We start from the raw sequence: 26,732 nt of genomic DNA on the forward strand, positions 1-26,732 counted from the left end.
GTAACTTAGTAAATGCTTTACACATATATTATTAGTGCCTACTCATCTAATTCTGTGATGCTCTTTATGGTGTCATAAAGTGGTAAAATAGAACTGGACTGTAATTCAAATTAGATTGATAAACTTTAAGTCATGTAACTTTTGCTATTCTCAGTTTTCTTATCTATAAAATAGCGAAAATAATACCTAAGATACAGGATTGGAATTAGTATCGGTGAAAGCATCTAACATACTGCCAGATGCAGGAGACAGCCAGGGGTCCCCCAGCAAAACCGCGCCTTCAAGCCTAAAACAGCCTGAAGGTTGAAAAGCCAGACTGCTGTTCTCAGATGAAGCCTCCCCTTCCGCCGGGCCCTGCACTGATTCTTTCTGAATATTGTCCACCTACGCACTGGGAGGATGGAGGTGGGGCCCTGGGAAGTTCACACTGTTGCTCTAGGGGAGGAGCCTGTACTGTCCTGTACCTGGGTGGTACCTGGGGTTCATTCGGTGAGGTGGAGAGCCTGTTAACAGGACTCAGTCTGGTTTTGCTGAGTTGTTTTTCCCTTTTTCCTTTTTGCCCAATAAATTCCCTTCCCCCTCACCCTTCAAAGTGTCCGTGAACCTAATCTTTCCTGGTAGTGTGACAAGAACCTGTTTTTTTTTCTACAACAACATGTAAATATGTACATACATGAAGTTTATGAAAGCATAAGCCCAGATATCTATGAAAGCCCCTTCCAACTCTGTTTCTGTATAGATGTATAACTCTTAGATGAATATTTAAGTAGTTGAGAACTTAATAAGAACCTTACACTGTAAAACTATTACTGATAAGAGCTGCAGTGAGCCATGATTGCACCACTGTACTCCAACATGGGCAGCAGAGCGAGACTCCTATTCAAAGTAAATAAAGAAAGTCTTACTTGGTTGTGTTTATTTTATTTTTTATTCAGGGGTACATATGCAGGCTTATTTATTTATTTGTTTTTTTGAGACAGAATCTTGCTCTTTCACCCAGGCTGGAGTGCAGTGGAACAATCTCGGCTCACCGCAACTTCCACCTCCCAGGTTCAAGTGATTCTCATGCCTCAGCCTCTCAGGTAGCTGGGATTACAGGCTTATGCCACCACACCCAGCTAATTTTTGTGTTTTTAGTAGAGATGGGTTTCACCATGTTTGTCAGGCTGGTCTTGAATTCCTGACTTCAGGTGATCCACCTGCCTTGGGTTCCCGAAGTGATGGGATAACAGGTTTGAGCCACCATGCCCGGCCCATGTGCAGGTTTATTACATGGGTATATTGGGTGATGCTGGGGTTTAGGCTTATGGTGACCCCATCACCCAAATAGTGAACATAGTACTCAACAAGTACTTTTTCATCCCTTGCTTCTCTCCCTTCCTCTCACCTTTTGGAGGCCCCACTGCCTATTGATTCCATTTTTATGTCCATATGTAGCCATTGTTTAGCTCCCACTTATAAGTGAGAACATGTAGTATTTGATTTTCTGTTTCTACATTAATTCACTTAGGATAATGGCCTCCAGCTTCACCCATGCTGCACAAAGGACGTGATTTCATTCTTTTTATGGCTACATAGTATTCCATGGTGTATATGTACCACATTTCCTTTATCCAGTCCACCATTAATGGGCACTTGGGTGATTCCATGTCTTTGCTATTGTGAAGAGTGCTGTGATAAACATAAATGTGCAGGTGTCTCTTTGATAAAACAGTTTAAATAAAGGAAAATCCTTTGGGTAGATATCTAGTAGTGGGATTACTGGGTTGAATGTTAGTTCCATTTTAAGTTCTTTGAGAAATCTCCAGACTGTTTTCTATAGAGGTTGAACTAATTTACATCCCCACCAACAGTATATAAGTGTTCCCTTTTCTCTGCATCGTTGTCAACATCTTTTTTGACTTTTTAATTATAGCCATTCTGACTGGTGTGAAGGGGTATTTCACTGTGGTTTTAATTTGCATTTCCCTGATGATTAGTGATGTTGAGTATTTTTTCATGTGTTTTTTGACTACTTGTATGTCTTCTTTTGAGAAATGTCTACTTATGCCCTTTGCCCACTTTTAAATAGGGTTATTTATTTTATATTTATTTATTCTGCTTAAGTTTCTGATAGATTCTAGATATTAGTCCTTTGTTGGATGCATACTTTGCAAATATTTTTTCCCATTCTGTATGTTCTGTGTTTATTCTATTGATTGTTTCTTTTGCTGTGCAGAAGCTCTTTAGTTTAATTAAATATCCTTTATTAATTTTTGGTTTTGTTGCAATTGCTTTTGAGGTCTTAGTCATAAATTCTTTCCCTAGGCCAATGTCCAGAAGAGTTTTTCCCAGGTTTTCTTGGGGTTTTTATAGTTTGAGATTTTACATATAAGTCTTCAATCCATCCTGAGTTAAATTTTATATATGGTGAGAGATAGGAATCCACTTTCATTCTTCTACATATGGCTAGCCAGTTTTTCCAGAACCATTTATTGAATAGGGTGTCCTTTCCCTATTGTTTGTTTTTGTCAACTTCATTGAAGATCAGTTGGTTGTAGGTGCGTGGCTTTATTTCTGGGTTCTCTATTTTGTTCAATTGATCTACATGTCTATTTTTGTATCAGTACCATGCTGTTTTGATTACTGTAGCCTTTTAGTATAATTTGAAGTCAGGTAATGTGATGCCTCTAGTTTTTATTCTTTTTGCTTAGGATTGCTTTGGCTATTTAGGTTCTTTTTCCTTACAAATTTTAGGATTACTTTTTAAATTCTGTGACAAAGGATATTAGTAGTTTTACAGGAATTGTATTGAATCTATAGATTGCTTTGGATAGTATGGTAGTTTTAATAATATTAATGCTTCCAATCTATGGGCATGGAATGTTTTTCCATTTGTTTGTGTCCTCTTCAGTTTCTTTCATCAGTGTTTTGTAGTTCTGTTTGTAGAGATCTTTCACCTCCATGGTTAAATGTATTCCTAGATATGTTTTGTATGTGACTATTATAAATGGCATTGAGTTCTTGATTTGGTTCTCAGGTTGGACATTGTTGGTGTATAGAAATGCCACTGATTTTTGTGTTGACTCTGTATCCTTAAACTTTACAGAAGTAGTTTATCAGGTCTAGGAGTCTTTTGGAGAAATCTTTATGGTTTTCTAGGTATAGGATTTTGTCATCAGGAACAGAGATAATTTTTTTTTCTTTGAGATGGAGTTTCACTCTTGTTTCCTAGGCTGGAGTGCAATGGGCAATCTCAGCTCACTGCAACCTCCGCCTCCTGAGTAGCTGGGATTATAGGCGTGCACCACCATGCCTGGTTGATTTTTGCATCTTTTATTCATTAATTCATTCATTTTGAGATGGAGTCTCACTCTGTCACCAGGCTGGAGTACAGTAGCTCCATCTTGGCCCACTGCAGCCTCCGCCTCCCAGGTTACAGCATTTCTCCTGCCTCAGCCTCCTGAGTAGCTGGGACTACAGGCATGCACCACCACACCCAGCTAATTTTTGTATTTTTTGGTAGAGATGGGGTTTCACCATATTGGCCAGGCTGGTCTCGAACTCCTGACCTCGTGATCCACCCACCTCAGCCTCTCTAAGTGCTGGGATTACAGGTGTGAGCCATTGCACCTGACTGAAATGCTTTCATTATTTACCCAAAAGTTATTCAGGAGTTGGTTGTTTAGTCTCCCTGTACTTGTGTGGTTTTTAGAGTTCCTCTTGGTATTGATTTCTAATTTTATTCCACTGTGGTCTAGGAAGATGTTTGATCTGATCTAGTTGTTTTTGAATTTATTGAGACTTTGTTTATGACTAAGCCTATGGTCAATATTAGGGAATGTTCCATGTTCATATGAGAAGAATGTATATTCTTTGGTTATTGAGTGGAGTATTCTGTAGATATCTATTAGGTTCGTTTGGTTGAGAGTCCCATTTAAGTGCAGAGTTTTTTTGCTAATTTTCATCCTTGATGATCTCTCTAGTGCTGTTAGTGGGGTATTGAAGTCCTCCACTATTATTGTATGGCAGTCTACCTCTTTTTGTAGGTCTAGCAGTATTTGTTTTATAAATCTGGATGGTCCAACGTTGGGTGCATATATATATATATACACACATGTATTTTGGAGACAGAGTCTTGCTCTGTCACCGAGGCTGGGGTTTAGTGGCACGGTCTTGGCTCACTGCAACCTCTGCCTCCTGGGTTCAAGTAATTCTCCTGCCTCAGCCTCCTGAGTAGCAGGGATTAAAGGTGCGTGCCACCACGCCCAGCTAATTTTTGTATTTTTAGTAGGGAGGGGGTTTCACCATGTTGCCCAGGCTGGTCTCCAACTCCTGACCTCATGATCTGCTGGCCTCAGCCTCCCAAAGTGCTGGGATTACAGGTGTGAGCCACCTCGCCTGGCCGGGTCTTGTTTTTTTGTTCCAATTTGCTATTCTATGTCTTTTAAGTGGAGTATTAAGGCCATTTACATTCAAGTTTAATATTGATATATGAGGTTTAATCCTCATGGTGGTGTTCATTAGTTTCTTTGTAGTCTCAATTGTGTAATTGCTTTATATGGTTTGTGAGCTTTGTATTTATATGTGTTTTTGTGGTAGCAAGTATTCTTTTGTTTCCATGTTCAGAACTCCTCTGAACATTTATTGTAGTTCTGGTCTGGTGGTGATGAATTTCCTTACTGTTTGCTTGTCTGGGAAAGACTTTATTTCGACTTCATGTATGAAGCTTAATTTGGCAGGATATGAAATTCCTGGTTCTGGTTTTTTGTTTTGTTTTGTTTTTGTTTTTAGGGAAACTAAAAATAGGCCCCCAATCACTTCCAGCTTGTAACATTTCCACTGAGAAGTCTTCTGTTAGCTTGATGGGTATTGCTGTCTAGGTAATTTGGCCCCTTTGTCTAGCTAGCTGCCTTTAAGATTTTTTCTTGTCCATTGACTTTGGATATTCTAATGCCTGTGTCCCTTGGATATGGTCGTCTTGTATAGTGTCTTGCAGGAGTTCTCTGAATTTGAAATTCCATTAGTAATTTTTTCAGTTCCAGCAGTTCCATTTGTTTTTTTCTTAATATGGCTACTTCCTCCTGCATATCCTGAATTGTTTTTCTGATTTCTTTATGTTGGATTTCAATTTTCATTTGGATATCATTGAGATTTCCTTGCAATCATATTTTAAATTACTTATTTCAGTCGTCTTAGGATCTGTTGCTAGAGAGCTATTAGAATCCTTTGGACGTGTGAAAACACTTTCTGTACTGCTGGAGTTCTTGCACTGATTCTTTCTCATCTGAGGGAACTTTTGCTTCCTGTTTTTTAAATTGCTATCATTTCCATGGGACTTTTTCTCTTCTTTTTTTCCCATTGAATGCTTTACGGTGGTGCATGTTGTGTATGATCATTTAACTTTGTTTCTTGATGCTTTCAGGGGACCAACGTGCTATACAGATTCTTTGGTTGTGGATAGCTTCTACGCCGTAGCTTTCTCATATGCTGCTTTTTGTAGTGAGGTATTAGCCATTAGAGCTGACACTCTCCTTTAGGGTGTAGGGTGCAGAAGTCTCTGTGGACTTACTTTATGGGCTAGAACTAAGCCCTTCTGTTAGCAGATTTTAAATTTTATGATGCAGTTCAGGCTGCATACCAGTAGATGGCGCCCAAGAGTAAGAACCAGCAAGTAGATTGTTGTCAGGTGGAAGCACCTGCCCTGATGCAGGGGTGGTGGGAAGAGATTACATCAGTGTGCACTCCCACTCCTGATCCTGTGCCAGCAAGAACATGATCACCTTCCCTTTTGTGCCCTTCTTTTAGGGCTCCTGACCTTCATTTCATACTGACTTTGTTCTTTGGTTCCCATGAGTATGCCCCTCTGATAGCTACAACTAAAATGGGTTTACGGGAGAGTCTTTTCCTCCAGACTAAAGCAGGCAACTCCATGATTTGTCTACTTCTCTTTCCTGGGAGAGTGCCACTCTGTTGAGAGAGGGAGTTGAGCCTTCCCTTTGAAAAAGCCCAAGCAGCACGTGGCCCACTTGCAATAGGGGTGGAGCCACCATGTAAAGAAATATGCTTTGTCCAAGTGTGCACTAGCTGGCCCTGGTGGGAAATACCACTGCTCCTTCCTCAGCACTGTGGGTGTGGGGGAAGGGTGTGGCAGGAGATTATCTCCCTTCCATGTCGTCCCCTCCTGGGTGACGGTACTGCCACTTCAGTGATTGGCACCATGTCCACATTTCCTTTATCCCAAGGGGAGCTTTGGCAGGCTGCACTTCCCTTAAGGGTGGACCACATCAGGGGTTAGATCTCTAGGGATCCTGCAGCTCCCTGAGGACCCGCTGGTCCCCCGTGCTGCATTCCATCATGGGTGACAGAGTGAGATGCTGAATCAAAATAAATAGTGTTACTTTGTTGTGTTTCTCTATTTTTAAAAAATGCCATGCTGTACACTGTTTCATCATGCTGTTTGTTCCTTCAGTTGAACAAGCAGAATCATAACAACTACATATCTGGTTCATGTTATGGTCATTACTGTAATTTTTTTTGAGACAGGGTCTTGCTCTGTTTCCCAGGCTGGAGTGCAGTGGTACGAACAAGGCTCACTGCAACCTCAACCTCCTGAGCTCAAGTAATCCTTCCACCTCAGCCTCCCAAGTAGCTGAGACTACAGGTGCACACTACCATGCCTGGCTAAATTTTCTATTTTTTGTAGAGATAGGGTCTCACTTTGTTGTTGCCCAGGCTGGTCTCAAATTCCTGGGCTCAGTGATTTGCCAGCCTTGGCCTCTCAAAGTTCTGGGATTACAGACATGAGCCACCATGTCCAGCCTATTACTGTAAAATTTAAAATTTCCTTAAATGATTCATGTCTGTTTAGTACACATCGAACAAAAGGATTGTTGGGAAATATATACATATTTTTTGAGACAGGGTCTCGCGCCGTTGCCCAGGCTGGAATGCAGTGGTACAGTCATGGCTCACTGCAACCTCAAACTTCTGGGCTTAAGTGATTCTCTTACCTCATCCTCCCAAGTAACCGGGACTACAGGAATGCACCACCATGCCCGGCTAATTTTTTTTTTTTTTTTTTTTTTTTTTTTTGAGACGGAATTTCCCTCTTGTCTTTCAGGCTAGAATACAATAGTGGATCTCAGCTCACTGCAACCTCTGCCTTCCAGGTTCAAGCAATTCTCGTGCCTCAGCCTCCCAAGTAGCTGGGATTACAGGCATGTGCCACCATAGCCAGCTAATTTTTGTATTTTTAGTGGAGACCCTGTCTCTACTATGTTGGCCAGGTGGATCTCAGACTCCTTACCCCAGATGACCTACCTGCCTTGGCCTCCCAAAATGCTGGCATTTCAGGTGTGAGCCACTGTGCCTGGCCATGCCTGGCTAATTTTTTAAAAAATTTTTCGTAGAGGTGAGGTCTTACTATGTTGCCCAGGCTGGTCTCAAACTCCTGGCTTCAAACGATCCTCCCGCCTTAGCCTCCCGAAGCACTGGGATTACAGATGTGAGCCATTGCACCATCCGGCAAGTAGTTTGGAATGTGTTTCCTTCAGGGATTTTTCTCATGAGTTCAGGATGTCTTAGATTTCTTCTAAAACTACCAATTATGTTTTTCCCACATGAGCAAACACTGAATGTCATGAAGAGCTTAATTAGCAGATACACTTGGTTCACATTGTTGCGTCCAAAAGGAATTTGTTGAAATATGACTAAGGTCCCTTTGCATGTCATGTAATTCTTTTTCATTATCTTTCAAGAATGGCATGAAAGGCAGATTTATGGTTTTACTATACAGAGATTAAGAATTCTGTTTATTCAGGATCAAATTTTTGAAAATTATGTCTCACATTTACAGCTATTTCTGAAGATTTCTAATAAAAACATTTATTTTCAATATGGAGCCCTTATATTCAGTCCATAGTTTGTAATTCTAGAATCTCAGTATGTCTCAATTTCTTATATTCATAAAAGAAAGAAAGTGTTTTCTTACCTGTAACTAAAAAATATATGTAGGTAGCTAGGTAGGATATGTCACTTTTGAAATTGTGGTTTTATTTAAATAGTGTTAAGTTTTGTTTCTTTGGTTTGTACAGCTCTAAATCAATAACCAAAATTTATGCCTTTCTTCTAAAGGGCTACAATAGAAGTATCTCCCGAACAGAAACGATACTACGATTTGCTTTCCAAGCCTCTATCACAGTTCTGTGTATTGCATGTCCCTGTTCACTGGGACTGGCCACTCCAACTGCTGTGATGGTGGGTACAGGAGTAGGTGCTCAAAATGGCATACTAATAAAAGGTGGAGAGCCATTGGAGATGGCTCATAAGGTAAGTCAGTTCCCAAAACTAGAACTTGTCTCACCAAACTATCAATAGCACCCCTGTTGAGAAACACATACTCCTAAATAATTTCTGTGTGGTCCATGTGCTGAGCTGCTTCTAGGACTATCTAGGAATTTGAGGTAGGAAATGTGTTATTTTGGTTCTGCTCCAGATTGGTCTTAGTTACCTAAGATCCCTAAAACTACTCTAGGCCTATTCTATTAGAGCACACCCTAATGTGGAAAACCTGGACTCCTATCCTAGCTCAGACTAGACTAGTCTTTTATGGCAGAAAGACAGAACAGGTATTTGCCCAGGAAAATTTGCCAAACGTTAGCAGCCTTCTAATCTGTGTGTGACTTGATGTTTGTTTTCTTCACTGGGACCTTCAATTACAGTGCAGTTTCTTTGCCTTTGCTGCCACCAGCCAACAGTCTGCAGCTATGACTTAAGGAATATAATTCTATCTCTGATCTCGTATTAGGATTTCTATGATAAACTCAAGGCTACTTGACTCGAGCTAAAACCCTGTTTCTACTAGTATATTCTTATTGTGAGGATGTAAGCTATATACAGAGGTTTGTAGTAAGCATAGAACATAGTTTAGAACAGATCTGGAGCCTAGCCAAAGAATACAGACTAGTAATTTTTATAAACATTTTAAATTTTGATACAATTTCAAACTTAAAAGTTGCAAGACTAGCCAGCCATGGTGGCTCACACCTGTAATTCTAGCACTTTCGGAGGCTGAGGCGGGCAAATCGTGAAGTCAGGAGTTCGAGACCAGGCTGACCAACGTGGTGAAACCCCATCCCTACTAAAAATACAAAAATTAGCTGGGCGTGGTAGTGTGCCTGTAATTCCAGCTACTCAGGAGGAGAATCACTTGAACTTTGAACTTGGGAGGTGGAGGTTGCAGTTAGCCAAGATTGCGCCATTGCACTCCATCCTGGGTGACAGACCAAGACTTTGTCTCAAAAAAAAAAAAAAAGGAAAAGAAAGTTGCAAGACTAGTATGAAGAACTACTATATGCCCTTTACCACAGTTCTTGGGGCTCTTTTCCTAAGAATAAGGACATTATCTTATGTTACCATAGTATAACTATCAAAATCAATAAATTAATATTGATGTAATACTGTTATCTGTAGCCCATGTTCCAGTTTCCTCAGTTGTCCTAATAATGTGCTCTGTATCTGTTTTTTCTCTTGTCCAGAATCATACTTTGTTGGTTTGTTTATTTTTCTTTTTGATATGTATATTTTTTTATTTGCCTGCCTCAGCCTCCCTAGCAGCTGGGATTACAGGCATGCACCACCACGCCCAGCTAATTTTTTGTATTTTTAGTAGACATGGGATTTCACCATGTTGGCCAGGTTAGTCTCGATCTGCTGACCTCAAGTGATCTGCCCACCTCAGCCTCCAAAAGTGCTGGGATTATAGGTGTGACCTACCACGCCCGGCGGGTTTGTTTATTTTTGAGACAGAGTCTCACTCTGTCACCCAGGCTGGAGTGCAGTGGTATGATCTTGGCTCACTGAAATCTTCACCTCCTAGGTTCAAGTGATTCTCACGCCTCAGCCTCCCAAGTAGCTGGGATTACAGGTATGCACAACCACCCTCAGCTAATTTATGTATTTTTAGTAGAGATGGGGTTTCATCATGTTGGCCAGGCTGGTCTCAAACTCCTGGCCTCAAGTGATCTGCCCGCCTTGGCCTCCTAAAGTGCTGAGATTATAGGTATGAGCTACTGCATGTGGCCAGAATTATACTTTGTATTTGGTTGTCATTGCTTTCATCTTGGTTCCTTAGGCTACTAATTTTTCAGAGTTTCTATTTTGAGTTTACTATAAGGTGACTGTGTTCTCTAATTCTAGACTCTTCCTTTTTTTCTATCTGGGCTGAGTTTTCCCACATTGGTTCACTGAGCTGTCTTCTCAGCCTCAGATTTTAACCTAGACCTAACCAATAAAGCCTAAGTGACCAAAAGGTCTTATCTGGTGCTCATTTCAACTTAATTACATATCTTTATTCTTACAATCATTTCCCTACTGCTTAGATTTCCCTATCAGATTTATAATTCATTAGTATTGGAAGCCTTTCTTTTTTTTTTTTTTTTTTTTTTTTTTTTTTGAGGCGGAGTTTTGCTCTCGTTACCCAGGCTGGAGTGCAATGGCGCGATCTCGGCTCACCGCAACCTCCGCCTCCTGGGTTCAGGCAATTCTCCTGCCTCAGCCTCCTGAGTAGCTGGGATTACAGGCACACGCCACCATGCCCAGCTGATTTTTTGTATTTTTAGTAGAGACGGGGTTTCACCATGTCGACCAGGATGGTCTCGAACTCTCGACCTCGTGATCCACCCGCCTCGGCCTCCCAAAGTGCTGGGATTACAGGCTTGAGCCACCGCGCCCGGCGCCTTTTTTTTCCCTTGAGGCACTAGAAGCATCTCTTAATTACCTATTAACAGTCAACCCTTAAAAATTAGCTCTAGGGTCCTCTTTCCCAACTCAGAAGCTACTGCTGCCTCCGGATGCTCTCAAGATGGCGACCTCTCTGGGTTCCAACACCTACAACAGGCAGAACTGGGAAGATGCGGACTTCCCCATTCTGTGCCAGACATGTCTTGGAAAAAAACCCATATATCTGAATGACCAAAGAAAAGTATGGGAAGGAATGCAAAATCTGTGCCAGGTCATTCACAGTGTTTCGCTGGTGCCCTGGAGTCTGTATGCATTTCAAGAAGACTGAAGTGTGCCAGACCTGCAGTTAATTGAAGAATGTCTGTCAGACCTGCCTCTTAGACCTAGAGTATGGCCTGCCCATCCAGGTTCGTGATGCAGGATTGTCTTTTAAAGATGACATGCCAAAGTCAGATGTCAACAAAGAGTATTATACACAGAATATGGAGAGAGAGATTTCTAACTCTGATGGAACACGGCCAGTTGGCATGCTAGGGAAAGCCACATCTACCAGATCTTCCCTTTGACATGCTGCTCAAAGTGACCCAGACCACACCATACTACAAAAGGAATCGACCCCACATTTTCTCCTTCTGGGCGAAAGGAGGGTGTAAGAGAGGAGAGGAATGTCCATACAGACATGAGGAGCCTACAGATCCAGATGACCCCCTTGCTGATCAGAATATTAAAGATCAATACTACGGAATCAATGATCCTGTAGCTGACAAGCTTCTAAAGTGGGCTTCAACAATGCCTCGGCTGGACCCACCAAAGGATAAAACTATCACCACACTATATGTTGGTGGTCTGGGTGATACTAAGACAGATTTAAGAAATCATTTTTACTAGTTCGGAGAGATCCGGACGATCACTGTTGTGCAAAGACAGCAGTGTGCTTTCATCCAGTTTGTCACAAGGCAGGCTGCAGAAGTGGCTGCTAAGAAGTCCTTTAATAAGTTGGTTGTAAATGGCCACAGACTGAATGTGAAATGGGGAAGATCCCAAGCAGCCAGAGGAAAAGAAAAAGAGAAAGATGGAACCACAGACTCTGGGATCAAACTGGAACCGGTTCCAGGATTGCCAGGAGCTCTTCCTCCTCCTCCTGCGGCAGAAGAAGCCTCTGCCAACTACTTCAACTTGCCCCCAAGTGGTCCTCCAGCTGTGGTGAACATTGCCCTGCCACCACCCCCTGGTATCGCCCCACCCCCACCACCAGCTTTTGGGTCACACATGTTCCACCCAATGGAACCACCTCCTCCTTTCATGAGGGCTCCAGGACCAATCCACTGTCCTTCTCAGGACCCTCAGCTGATGGGAGCTCATGCTGGAAAACACAGCAGTCCCTAGCACCTTGTCACCACTCTGGGGCTCTGTGGAAGAAAGGGCACTTAAAAATCCCAGTACATCTTGGAATAAATGTATTTTTCCTTCCCTTGTAATTTCCATAGTAGCTGAATGTGCTCAGATGTGGGCAGTCAGAGACTGACAGCCATGCTTTCCAACACATGTTCAGAGGATCAGTGTACTGCAAATAAGCTGCCATTAACACATCTGGTTACTGCTATAACACAACTAATAAAACCCAACGCCTGTTCCCCTTACCTGTGTTGGGGACAAGCAGATGAGTGAATTGGAATGTCCAGTGGAGTCACCACCCCAATTATATATTCATTTTGTATATTTTTTGGGTGGGGGAAAATTGACCTGTGGTAAAGAAACCTTTGACAATTTTTATGTCCATTGGATGTTTTCCTTTTTATCTAAAAAAAAAGTTTACTAGTACTAATCATTGTAGTGGCCTAAGTGTGACACTTTTGTAGTCACATCCTCAGAAAGATGAGTAGAAACCAGTACCAGCACAGTCCAGATTTTTTCTTTCTTTTTCCTCATTTATTCCTAAAGGAATCTGACCATTTTATGTCTCTACGGCCCAAAAAAAGAAAAATAAAAATTCCTTTTTATTCCCATCAACTGGATGGAAACAAAATTTCATGGAGCTGTGTACCATTGAAGAAACCTGGTGTCTGGCATGAAGTCACTGTAAAGAACTTCCTATAAAACACATACTTTAACAAACTGAAATGAAAAGCATTGGAGTGTTTGAATGAAAGACTTGTGACCTGCTGGGAACCTGATGGTCCTCAGCATTCACCTTTGTGTGTCTTCAGTGTCTCATTGTCATCCCTGCTTCTGTTCGGTCTTAGAGTGTTTGGATATAACTGAACTGTAGATGGTAAAGGAAATTTGATGTGTTTTTTGTTTCTAAATAATTAAAACAGGTCAGTTAAAAAATTAGCTCTAGTTTAACATATATTCATAGTCATTTAGCATGAATAAACAGTTCAACATTGGCAGAGGAGAGCTATTATGTATAACTAAGATATTTCTTCTTTTATTTTCCCAAAGACCATCAGTTTCTAAAGTCAAAGGTCAGTACTAAGAAAGTAGTCATCTGTTTGTGAAAACAGACCTTTTTCTTTTTTCTGTAAAGGTGATGTGGAGGATTATCAAATCATTGTATCTTAATTTTCTTATAGGTAAAGGTAGTGGTATTTGACAAGACTGGAACCATTACTCATGGAACCCCAGTAGTGAATCAAGTAAAGGTTCTAACGGAAAGTAACAGAATATCACAGCATAAAATCTTGGCCATTGTGGGAACTGCTGAAAGTAACAGTGAACACCCTCTAGGAGCAGCGATAACCAAATACTGCAAACAGGTACATTTTTTTCCTCTTGTTTATTAATGTAGTCATCTCCCATGGGAATTCCCCAGATCAAATCCAGACTGGTGTTTGACTGTGATTTACATATGTAGTTGGTATGAGGCTAAAAAGACTTGTATTTTCTCATTTAGTTGTATGTATCTCGTTTCTTCATACAGACAAATATACAGATGAAAACAAATTAACTATATTCGTATCACACAGATAACTCCTGTTGACATAAAAAATTAAAATAGAAGTAATACATATTTGTGGTATGACAATTTAGATAGTTCAGAGAATTACATAATGAAAAGTCTAAACCTCATTCCCTGCCCCCTTCCATAATTCCTCTCTCCAAAGTTTAACAACTATTAACCTATTAACAGTCCTTTAAAATGACAGCTTTATTGAGATATAATTCATATACTATAAAGTTTACCTTTTTAAAGTGTACAATTCAATAATTTTAGTATAGTCACCAAGGTGTACATCTGTTAACCATTTTTAATAAATATAGCCACATAGATGTATTTATCATATTTTAAACTTTATACAGAAAGGTCATACAATGATCAATATTTGTTACCTTCCTTTTTTATTTTAGTAAGTGAATTTTCCTATCAGGAAATGCTGATCTGCCTCATTATTTTTAATGGCTATATTGTATTCTATAATGTGATTTTTTTTTTTTGGCTTTTACAGTATACACTCCACATCCTTATCAGTTTATGCAAGTCTGACTCTACATTAAATGCATATCAAGGCAATTGCTAAGTCAAAGGATGCATGCAGTTAAATTTTGATGAATGCTACCAATACCCATATGATGAATATTACCAATGCCCATGGTTATACCAGTTTATACCTGCACCAAAAGTTATGAGTGCTCACTTCCCCACATTCTTACCAACACTTTATTTTCTCAATATAATACGTGAAAAAATATTTACTTGATGGTTTGCTTTGCATTTTCTTAATTATGAATAAGGTTGAGCATCTTTTTATATATTTATTGGCCATTTGAATTTCTTTTCCTCTAACCTGTTTGTATCCATGGCCTATTTTTCCAGAGTTGTCTATTTCTTATTAATTTGCATGAATTCTTTCTGAATTATCTCATATTAATTTTACACTTAAAATGTGGCAGTTTCTACCATTGGTGTTGCCATTTATTTATTTGGTCTTTCCCTTTTACCTATTACCTATTACTGACCTGGCTTCCTTACACTCAAATCAAATAGCAGAGAGGATGAAGCTATAAAGAACCAGGAAACGGCCGGGCGTGGTGGCTCAAGCCTGTAATCCCAGCACTTTGGGAGGCCGAGGCAGGTGGATCACAAGGTCAAGAGATCGAGACCATCCTGGTCAACATGGTGAAACCCTGTCTCTACTAAAAATACAAAAAAGTAGCTGGGCATGGTGGCACGTGCCTGTAATCCCAGCTACTCAGGAGGCTGAGGCAGGAGAACTGCCTGAACCCAGGAGGCAGAGGTTGCGGTGAGCCGAGAACGTGCCATTGCACTCCAGCCTGGGTAACAAGAGCGAAACTCCATCTCAAAAAAAAAAAAAAAAAAAAAAAAAGAACCAGGAAACGAGGGCCCCAGAACTTTTTGGCTTACTAAAGACATAGACTAGAAAGTAGATGGAGAGCCTCTGGCAACTAAAAGCCCTATTCTTTGTTACCCTTTGCCCTGTACTGAATAGAAAACCTGACTTGACTTTAGAATTTAAAAATTAATTTGTAATTATCTACTGGAAAGAGCAGAGAATACTGATAAACTTTCTGTGTTTTCTATGAATTTTAGACAGTAGGATTAAAACAAAGTTTTTTTTTTTTTTTTTTGAGACGGAGTCTTGCCCTGTTGCCCAGGCCGGAGTGCAGTGGCAGGATCTCAGCTCACTGTAACTCCTCCTCCTGGGTTCAAGCAATTCTCCTGCCTCAGCCTCCCTAGTAGCTGAGATTACAGGTATGTACCACCACACCCAGCTAATTTTTTTTTGTGCTTTTAGTAGAGACAGGGTTTCACCATGTTGGCCAGGCTGGTCTCACACCTCCTGAACAGGTAATCTGCCTGTCTCTGCTGGGATTACAGGTGTGAGCCACTGCACCCAGCCAAAACAAAGATTTTGAGGCTCTTCTGTAACTTTGAATGTTATGTTTGATGCTCTATTCCTTTGTTCTTATCAAAATCCACTGTCAAGTAGATAATAAATGACAATTTTGTTATAAACATTTAGAATTAACTAGGGGTTATCTTTTATCTTGCTAATGAATGACCTTGCATTCTCAGAATGGCCGAGAAAATCCTTTTGTTTCTGTCTGTTAGGAGCTGGACACTGAAACCTTGGGTACCTGCATGGATTTCCAGGTTGTGCCAGGCTGTGGTATTAGCTGTAAAGTCACCAATATTGAAGGCTTGCTACATAAGGATAACTGGAAGATAGAGGACAATAATATTAAAAATGCATCCCTGGTTCAAATTGATGCCAGTAATGAGCAGTCATCAACTTCGTCTTCCATGATTATTGATGCCCAGATCTCAAGTAAGCTAATTTTCTTTGTAGTACCAAGTATGGGGCAGTTATAGACAGGTGGCTAACTTTATAACCCTGAACTATTATATAAGAAACAAAAATTGGCATCATAATTTCATTCCCTCAAGTCAGCATTACCCTATGCCTTCTTGTAATTTCATTCAAGTTAGTTGAGAACTTTTCCCAACTGTGCTCATTGACACCACCATAGGGTGATGAGGTCTAGCTTTAGCTGATCATCTATGATCATTCTTTTCTCACTACAACTACTCCAACGCTTTTCTGTCTTTCACAAGATCCTGTGACTCCTTTATCACCTCTGCAAATTGTCTTATTTTTTATATAGAAAATTGTAGTTCTGCTGGGCATAGTAGCTCACGCCTGTAATTCCAGCACTTTGGGAGGCTGAGGTGGGTATATCATGAAGTCAGGAGTTCGAAAGCAGCCTGGCCAACATCACCATCTCTACTAAAAATACAACAATTAGCTGGGTGTGGTGGTCCACACCTGTATTCCCAGCTACTCAGGAGGCTGAGGCAGGAAAATTGCTTGAACCTGGAAGGCGGAGGTTGCAGTGAGCTGAGATTGCACCACTGCACTCCAGTTTGGGTGACAGAGCGAGACTTCATCTCAAAAAACAAAACAAAATTATGGTTCTTGGGCATGTGTTCTTACATTTTTTTGCCCAGAATCGTTTCTTTTTTCAGGGAAGGAATGATTCATCTTGCCTAATGAACCTCTTCATCAAGATCCCGCCCTCTCTTGATTCATGAGGGGCATCGCTCTTTCTGTTATATCCCCTTGCTTCTTTATTTTTCATCTCTTTCTATTTTAGCATTTTCTACTAAACCTGTAAATATTTCTTCCATCAAAATCACTATATTCTCATCTAGATTTTGTCTTTTCCCATCTATATTCTCATAAAGATTCTGTCTTTTTCTCTTATATCCGAGTTCTAGAAAGGGTAAGTAATCTAGGCTTGTTGAATTTACTTACTCCACAGTCATTCCTCAGTTCATTCCAGTCTGACTTCTCCCACATACATACTACTGAATACTGAATCCATTCTTTCTAAGTTAACTGATGACCATGGACCTCAGTGCTCTCTCCAGTGGTCAGTTTTCATTCATCATCCTGCAAAACCTCATTAAGATATTTGACAATATTGACCATTCCTTCCTTCCTAAAGAATGATTCCATGACCATGTTTTCTCTAGATTCTTTTCTCACCTCCCTGGCTGTTCCTTTTTTTTTTTTTTTTTTTGAGAGGGAGTCTTGCTTTGTCACCAGGCTGGAGTACAGTAGGGCAATCTCAGCTCACTGCAACCTCCACCTCCTAGGTTGAAGCAATTCTCCTGCCTCAGCCTCTCAAGAAGCTGGGAGTACAGGCACGTGCCACCACGCCTGGCTAATTTTTTGCATTTTTAGTAGAGACAGGGTTTCACCATGTTAGCCAGGCTGGTCTTGAACTCTTAACCTAAAGTGATCCACCTACCTTAGCCTCTCAAAGTGCTGGGATTACAGGTGTAAGCCACCGTACCCCTGGCTATTCCTTTTAATTGTCCTTTGATTCCTCATTTCTCCTGTCCTCAAATGTTGGATGTTGTCAGGGTTTTGTTCTTTGTCTTTTTCTCATTTTATAATACATAATCTCTCTGTACAATCTTATTCATGCCCATCACTTATTCTACCACCCACAGACTTCCACTACCGCTCCAAAATCCATATCTTTAGCCACGTCCTGTTTCCTTGGCTCCATGCTGATCTATCCATCTGCCCCCAAAACATGATCTACCCACCTAAGTGTTCCAACACCTTCCTCCCAATTTGTGCCTGAGTGATTTTGCTAACATGGCAAATCTAAACATATCATTTCCTAACCAATACCTTTTATTACAGTGGTTTATAAGCTGTTTTTGAGCCATAGACCTTTAGAGGAGTATGATGAAAGCTATGGGCCCACCCCTCAGAAAATTTTTGTTTCAAGAGATTCACATGTATCCTGAAACCCATCCACAGGTCTCTGCTAAGGATCCCAGCTTTAATGGTTCTCTGTCTCCTACTGGACAAAGGCCAGTCTCTCTGGACTTTAAGATCTTTTCCCCATGATATGTCTCCTGCCTCCCTGCATCACTCATCTTGTCTTTTTTCACTACCGCATATGTACTCCATGTTCCATCCCAACCTAACTACTTACAGTTCTTCCTTATAATGTGTCATTTACTGCCTATTAGATCATTTCATTTACCGTTTTCTCTATTTAATGTGCTTGTTCACAAATGGCATCTACTTTGTGAACTTATACTTATCTTTCAAGACCCAGCTTACATCTCTCTTCAGTGACTGACATATATTGGCAGAGGTATTTGCTCTTCTTCCTGAATCATAGCTGTACTTAATCTCTGTTATTGTACTAGGACAGTGTATGATAATTGTTTATTTACCTGCCTGTTTCTAGTAGTCTGTGACTTCTTTATTATCTATTTATGAACTTCTAGTATCAAGCACACTGACAAATAGGAAATTCATTTAACAGCTTTTATTGAGCACCTACTATGTGTCATGCACTGTTCAAGGCACTAAAGAATCAGCAGTAAAAAGATAAAATAAGTTCTTATTTCATGGAGCTTACATTTTTGGTGGAAGAATGTAAGAGAATGAGCAAATAAGAAAATATAATATGTCCAATGGAGATAGTACTATGGAGAAAAATTAAGTGGGGCAAGGGGTATAGGGGTGCTAGGATTAGTGGGTTCTGTTTCACATAGGGTGATCAGGGTAGACCTCACTGAGAAGGTAGTGTCTGAAAGAAGACCTGAGGGGATGAGAGAAAAAGCTATGTGGATTTCTGTACCAAGAATATTCCAGGCAGGAGAAATAGTAAGTACGAAAGTCTTGAGTCAGGAGTGTGCTTGACTTGTTTGAGGAATGGCAAGGAGAACATTGTGGCAATTGCAGAGTAAATGGGTGGGCAGCGGGTATCAGACAAGGTCAGAGAGGTGGTTTGGGACTAGATATGTAAGGACAAAATCAATCTGATGGTTTTGAATACAGAAGGAACCACACAAGGTCAGAGAGGTAGTTTGGGACTAGATATGTAAGGACAAAATCTGATGGTTTTGAGTGGAGAAGGAACAAAATCTGACTTAATATTTTAAAAGTGCCGGGCGCGGTGGCTCAAGCCTGTAATCCCAGCACTTTGGGAGGCCGAGGCGGGTGGATCACGAGGTCGAGAGATCGAGACCATCCTGGTCAACATGGTGAAACCCCGTCTCTACTAAAAGTGCAAAAAATTAGCTGGGCATGGTGGCACGTGCCTGTAATCCCAGCTACTCAGGAGGCTGAGGCAGGAGAATTGCCTGAGCCCAGGAGGCGGAGGTTGCAGTGAGCCGAGATCGCGCCATTGCACTCCAGCCTGGGTAACAAGGGCGAAACTCCGTCTGAAAAAAAAAAAAAAAAAAAAAAAAAAAAGTAAGCCAGGCGCGGTGACTCACTTTGTGAGGCAGAGGCGGGTAGATCACTTGAGGTTAGGAGTTCAAGGCCAGCCTGACCAACATGGTGAAACCCCATCTCTACTCAAAACACAAAAATTAGTCAGGCATGGTGGCAGGCACTTATAATCCCAGCCACTCATGAGGCTGAGGCAGGAGAATGGCTTGAACACAGAAGGCGAAGGTTGCAGTGAGCCAAGATCACACCACTGCACTCCAGCCGGGTGACAGAGCAAGACTCCATCTCAAAAAAAAAAATTTTTTTTAAGTATTACTCTGGCTGCTTTGGCAAAAATACATTGTGGTGATGTGGGGGCAAGGGCAGAAGTAGGGAGATGAGTTGGTGAATGTTGTCATAATCGAGGTGAAACATAATGGTAGCTTGGACCAGTATAGTACAGGTAGTAAGAAGTGGTAGAATTCTAGACGTGTCTTGAAGGGAGAGTCACAGATTTTTCTCATGGGTTTTATGTATATGGCATATGAGAGAAACAGGAGTCAAGAATTATGCCAAGGTTTGTGGACTAAGCAGTTAGAAAGATGGAGTTATCATTTAAATAAGATGGGGGAAGACCACAGGAGGGACAGTATTGGGGAAAGGATCAGAAGTTCGGTTTTGTACATGTTAAGTTTGAGTACCTATTAGAGATATCCCAAGTGGAGTTATCATATAAATGGAAATATCAAGTAAGCAGTTGGCTACATAAGTTTGGAGTTCCAGGAAACAAAATGGGTCAGAGAGATAGATGTGGGAGTCCTCTGCTTGTAGATCTGTGGTGTCTAGTAAAATAGCCACTAATTACATGTGACTGTTTAAATTCATTTAAATTTAATTTGAAATTTATCTTTCAGTCATACTAGCCCCATTTTAGTACTCAATAGTCACATCTGCGTGTTAGTGGCTATTGTATTAAACATCGCGGATATAGAACATTTCCAATATCACAGAAAATTATCTTGGACTACAGTGGTATAGATGATATTTAAAGCCATGAGACTGGATAAGAACACCAAGGTGCGAGAGTAGATAAAGGGAAAGAAAGAGTTAAGTACTGAATCCTGCAACACTACAAATTAAGAAATTAGGGAGATAAAGAGGGATAGGCAAAGAAGGCCAGAAATGGCCAGTGAGGAGGTAACTGCTAAGAATGTGGTATCCTAGAAGCCAAATTGAAGGAACTATTTCCAGGAGGGCATGGACAGCTGTGTTAAATTGTGCTAATAGGACAAGTAAGATGAGGACTGAGAATTAACTATTAGGATTATTCAAGTAAAGGTCACTGACTATGTAATAATTAATTGGAGTACTAGAGTCAAAAGCTTTATTGGGATAGGTTCACAAGATAATGGGAAGATATGAATTGGAGGCAGCCAACAGAGATACTTTTGGGAAGTTTTGCTATGTATGGAAGCAGATAAATGTGGTATCAAGAGAGGTTTTTTTTTTTTTTGTTAGGACAATATACAGCGGAGATAGAAAAGTTGTGCAGGAGGGGACAGGGAGAATTGTTGGAGAGATGTTCTAGAATAGGGAAAGGAGGGAGTCTAGTATACAAGTAGAAAGGTTGGCCTTAAATTAGAAGCAGAATCAATTTATAATAACAGAAGGGAAGCTAGATACACAGACACAAGAGGTACAGGTAGTTGAGTGGATGTGGCAATGAGAGCTACAGAAGTTCTTTGCTGATTGCTTCTATTTTCTTTCTGAAGTAGGAAGCAGAGTCATCATCTGGTATTAGGATGGGGCAGGAGAAGTTGGAGATTTGAAGGGAGATGAGAAGGTATGAAATAACCATCTAGAAGAAATGGAGAATGAATGGACTAGAAAAATATAGTCAAGTTTCCAGATAGCACTAAGGGCCCACTTAAAGAAAATGAGATATGAGCATGATTATACATTTTTATCCAGCCACATTCAGCTACTGATGCACAATAAATATTTTTTAATTTGATTGAATTTCTAATGAAGGTTAAAGGGAAAGCCTCACCAATAAAGTTAAGATTTGAACTGGCTTTTGAAGAATGTGATGGAGTTTGGTGTCTGGAGAGGAGGAATAAGAACATTTCAGATGAAGGCAGCAATGTATGCAGAGACCCAGAGGCATGGAAGAGCAGAGTATGTCCTTAGAAAATTTGAACATCACTGTTGTGGCCTATGTTCTACAAAAAATACAATATAGTGACTGTGCAAGGTTAGACAGGAGTAACTTGCTTCATGGGTTTTTATAAAGATTAATTGAAATCACTAAATGTTATTTCCATGCTTACTTTCAGATGCTCTTAATGCTCAGCAGTATAAAGTCCTCATTGGTAACCGGGAGTGGATGATTAGAAATGGTCTTGTCATTAATAACTATGTAGATGATTTAATGACTGAACATGAGAGAAAAGGTCGAACTGCTGTATTAGTAGCAGTTGATGGTAAGGTTTTCCATAAATATGCTATGACTCAGTGTTATGATCTGTTATTGTATTAATTTATGTATTTTTGAGAGACCTCTGAACTGTGAGGGTTATTCAAAAGCATCTTGAATGCAAAATGAAAATGTCAACAACACATGATTATTATTGATTAATTTAAAATTCTCTCACATTTGCCTGCCCTTGTTACTTCTTCCCTAGCCTGTGTTTTAAAGCTAATCAAGGATTTTTTAAAACCTAAAAATAACAGTAAAATAATAGCAAAGTAAAATAATATTCATAATCGCATCATCCTAACATAATGTCAGGGTTTTTTTTTTTGTTTGTTTGTTTGTTTGTTTGTTTTTTGAGACGGAGTTTTGCTCTTGTTGTCCAAGCTGGAGTGCAATGGCACAATCTCAGCTCACTGCAACCTCTGCCTCCTGGGTTCAAGTGATTCTCCTGTCTCAGCCTCCCAAGTAGCTGGGATTACAGGCACACGCCACCATATCCAGCTAATTTTTTGTATTTTTAGTAGAAATGGGGTTTCACCATGTTAGCCAGGCTGATCTCAAACTCCTGACCTTATGTGATCCACCCGCCTTGGCCTCCCAAAGTGCTGGGATCACAGGTGTGAGCCACTGCACCTAGCCTACAATGTCCATTTTATTTATTTATTTATTTATTTAGAGACGAAGTTTCGCTCTTGTTATCCAGGCTGAAGTGCAATGGCGCGATCTCGGCTCACCGCAACCTCCACCTCCTGGATTGAAGCAATTCTCCTGCCTCAGCCTCCTGAGTAGCTGGGATTACAGGCACGCGCCACCATGCCCAGCTAATTTTTTTGTATTTTTGGTAGAGATAGGTTTCACCATGTTGACCAGGATGGTTTCGATCTCTTGACCTCATGATCCACCCGCCTCGGCCTCCCAAAGTGCTGGGATTACAGGCGTGAGCCACCGCGCCTGGCTCAATGTCCATTTTAATTCTGTACATTCCATTACTAGTTTTGTTGTAATGTTTGTTTGTGTGTGTGTGTGTATGTGTGTGTGTGTGTGTGTGTGTTTGCAGAATTACAGTATTAGTACATAGACCATTTTTTACTGGGTACATTTTATCATAGGTAAATTTTACCTCAATAAAGTTGAATAATAATTAAAAACACTTGAACACATACTATTTATCATGCTTTATTTTACTTAATGCTTTCTAATGTTGCTATATAATTTTTCTATAATACTGCATAATTTCTCAAACTTACACAGTATAATCATTCCCCTCTTGTTGGAAATTTAGGTTGTTTCTAATATTTCACTATTGTAAATGACACTACAAGAAACATCTTTGAGATTATGTGCTTTCTTTTGTTAAATTATTTCTTAGGGTAAATTTCTAGTTGTGAGATTAATTCCACTCAACATTTACAATATTTGCTAAGTATGAAGGCAGTATTTCACTATGGCCTTTTTAGATCTGGAAGAAGCAGAGAAGACCATTTTACTTTTATTTTGTAAATAGAATAAAATAATAAAATTTATGGTAATATATTTCCCACTATAAAGTGCCTATTTTGTCTCTCACTGCCCCCCCCACCACCGCCTTTACCTTAAAAAGAAAAAAAGTATGTCTTCAGTTTCATTTACCTTTAAGTTAGATGAAGTGTTTGAGGCTATTGGCAAATACCTTTCTAAGGAACAAAAAGGATCTTTTAATATCCAGTAAGGTCTCTCTTTCTATTTTCCTATCATTATTAGTAACCCCTACATCACTCTGAAATTTTCATAACCAAATATGGAGGTTTGTTATAGAGTTTGTAGTATTAGTCTGTGTGAGCTCAGAGATATTTTAAGTTAAGCCATGCCCTGAACAACTTTACTTAACAAAATTCATTTCATTCTGAAATTTCAAGTCAAAATGGTATTCTGCTTTCACCATATTCCAAGTTATCTTATTTTGTGCTGTTCCTATATTAGATGAGCTGTGTGGCTTGATAGCCATTGCAGACACAGTGAAGCCTGAAGCAGAACTTGCTGTCCATATTCTGAAATCTATGGGCTTAGAAGTAGTTCTGATGACTGGAGACAACAGTAAAACAGCTAGATCTATTGCTTCTCAGGTAATTGATAGGGGTATGTGATAACTTCCAATTCTTGATATACATTTTATGTCTTGCCTTCAAATGCTGAGAAATTTACATTACCTACTATTTTCATTATCACTGAGTAGTCCTATCTGGTTCCTTCAAGAAAATTTACCATGCTTTGCTGGAAGGACTTTGGGCTTTGTGTGTTACTGTTATAAGTAAAAAGGTATTTGCTTAGTTTATGGGATGCTTGTGTGACGATGTACACCAGCTCCTGTTGATGCGTCCTTTGAAATGTTGCTCATATTCTTTACCAGTGCTGCCAACCTAAGCTAGGCTCTCCTGATCTCATGCCTGAAACACAGAAATAGCTCCACACACATCCCTCCCTAGTCCATCCTAAACACCACCGATGGAACTGTTTTTCTAATGCACTACTTTGACATGCCATTTTTCCGCTCCTGACTCCCACATTTGCCTTACCTCTAAAATATTTCAATCTTTTTAACTTTGGAATGCCTTCTCCCTTCTTCTAATAAATGATGCAAGTAATGGATTAATACATTCTTGTGTAAAAAATACAGAAGGATATAAAGTAAAAATGTTGTCCTTTTTTTCCCATGCTCTCCGTCCAGCCCTACTGACCCCCACACTGCCACTTTTTCATATGCACATATGTGCATATACAGAGTACATATACAGTGTAATTCTGGTCTTTTCAACATCAGATCATTTTGAATAGATTGTTTAGTAGTTTACTTTTTTTTACATAACAATATACTTTGGAGCTTCATCCATATCTGAACATAGAAAGTTATTTTGGCAGGGCATGGTGGCTCATGCCTGTAATCCCATCACTTTGGGAGGCTAAGGCAGGCAGATCCCATGAGGTCAGGAGTTGGAGACCAGCCTGGCCAACATGGTGAAACCCATCTCTACTAAAAATACAAAAATTAGCCCAGCGTGGTGGTGCGTGCCTGTAATCCTAGCTACCTAGGAGGCTGAGGCAGGAGAACCGCTTGAACCCAGGAGGCGGAGGTTGCAGTGAGCTGAGATTGCACCATTGCATTCTAGCCTGGGTGACAGAGTGAGACTCCATCTCGAAAAAAAAAAACAGAAAGAAAGTTACTTTATTCTTTCTGTACTGCTGCATGAAATTCTATGGTATGGTTGTATTATAATTTATTTAACCATTTCCCTAATGATGGACATTTGGATGGTTTTGAAAATTTTGTTTTTGCAAACAAGGCAATAATGAACATCTTTGGACATGTATCTTTCTGTACATGTACAAGTCTGTCCAAAATAGAGCTAGACGTGGAACTGCTAGACCAAATGATGCTCACACTTTGATAGATGCTACCTGATGCCCTCCAAAAAGAGTCCCAGTTTACACATCAGCCTCTGGTATATAAGAGAGCTCATTTATCCACATTCTTGTTATCATTAGATTTTATCAGTCTTTTAAAGTGTGGATATCTGGTGGGTGAAAACTGATGGCTTGTTATTGCTCAGTTATGTTTCAGGTACTGATTATTATTTTTTTTGAAATGAATTGAATTGATTTTCCTCACATAGGTTGGCATTACTAAGGTGTTTGCTGAAGTTCTACCTTCTCACAAGGTTGCTAAAGTGAAGCAACTTCAAGAAGAGGGGAAACGGGTAGCAATGGTGGGAGATGGAATCAATGACTCCCCGGCTCTGGCAATGGCTAATGTGGGAATTGCCATTGGCACAGGCACAGATGTAGCCATTGAAGCAGCTGATGTGGTTTTGATAAGGGTAAGTGCCGTGGCCTGACCTTTGAGGAGTATGAGACTGCTCTACATGGTCAATGATAGTGTCATAAAGTATATTGAGCACAACAATTCTGTCTTAAATTTCATGCTCTCAGCCATTAAGATTTTGAGAATGTGGAGTGGGAGTATGGGAAGTCGTGCTAATTACCCCCTGACTTTCTCAATGCAGCTAATAAGCAAGTAAGAATTATAAGTTTCTAAAGTGAAGAATAAGATTAAGAATGGGTTTAGAATAAAATGATCTTCAACAAATAGTTGCTGAGATTATTTTAAGTAGATTTAATCCTCGTGCCAGCATATACCCCAACAGTGTTTTCAGAACCCTGAGGAAAATTTCTAAAAAACACCTTCTGAGGCTGAGTCCAAGTTTTGACATTATCTGAGATTTGTAGTTAATTCACATATTACCCTAAGGTAGATGTAATCTTCAATATACACAGTATCAAATGTAAAAGTAACTGGTTCAGTTAGAGTCTGTTACTAATATCACAAATATTTCTGTTCTCAGAATGATCTTCTGGATGTCGTTGCAAGTATCGACTTATCAAGAAAGACAGTCAAGAGGATTCGGATAAATTTTGTCTTTGCTCTAATTTATAATCTGGTTGGAATTCCTATAGCTGCTGGTATGTGACTCTTAACTAGTATCGCTTTTTCCACTGAAATCATTAGAGACCTAACATATTGGAAGCCTGTCTTCTTCTTCTTAGTTTTGAGCTTAGTTTTTGTTTGTAGCCTGCTGGCATGGTAAGAGGTAATGTTAAAATCAATCATTTTAATTTTCAGTAATGTTTGTCATAGCTTAAGAATATATAAGCATTCTGACTGATTTTTTTCCCTCTAAATTGTTTGTTTTTTTGTTCTGAGACAGAGTCACTCTGTTGCCCAGGCTGGAGTACACTGGCGCAATCTCGGCTCACTGCAACCTTCACCTTTTGGGTTCAAGCAGTTCTCC

General features: G+C 40.0%; 1 protein-coding gene, 1 long non-coding RNA gene and 1 pseudogene across 7 annotated transcripts in view; 2 read left to right on the plus strand and 1 right to left on the minus strand.

The window, feature by feature from the left end:
- The window catches only part of ATP7A (ATPase copper transporting alpha), a 151,490-nt gene that overhangs the window by 119,141 nt on the left and 5,617 nt on the right, over nt 1-26,732 (plus strand). For all 5 annotated transcript variants that reach the window (XM_074391668.1, XM_074391669.1, XM_010347351.2 and 2 more), the window contains 7 exons: nt 8,116-8,310; nt 13,299-13,481; nt 15,797-16,013; nt 21,770-21,916; nt 23,869-24,011; nt 25,557-25,760; nt 26,286-26,403. In XM_074391668.1, coding sequence (XP_074247769.1) covers nt 8,116-8,310; nt 13,299-13,481; nt 15,797-16,013; nt 21,770-21,916; nt 23,869-24,011; nt 25,557-25,760; nt 26,286-26,403 — 1,207 coding nt within the window. The remainder of the gene's footprint in view (nt 1-8,115; nt 8,311-13,298; nt 13,482-15,796; nt 16,014-21,769; nt 21,917-23,868; nt 24,012-25,556; nt 25,761-26,285; nt 26,404-26,732) is intronic.
- The window catches only part of LOC141582756 (uncharacterized), a 51,991-nt gene that overhangs the window by 5,772 nt on the left and 19,487 nt on the right, over nt 1-26,732 (minus strand). The gene's annotated exons all lie outside the window — the stretch shown is intronic.
- Nucleotides 10,414-13,292, plus strand: LOC101048035 (pre-mRNA-splicing factor RBM22-like; annotated as a pseudogene).

The sequence above is a fragment of the Saimiri boliviensis genome, chromosome X (genome assembly GCF_048565385.1).
Source record: "Saimiri boliviensis isolate mSaiBol1 chromosome X, mSaiBol1.pri, whole genome shotgun sequence".
NCBI lineage: Eukaryota > Metazoa > Chordata > Mammalia > Primates > Cebidae > Saimiri > Saimiri boliviensis.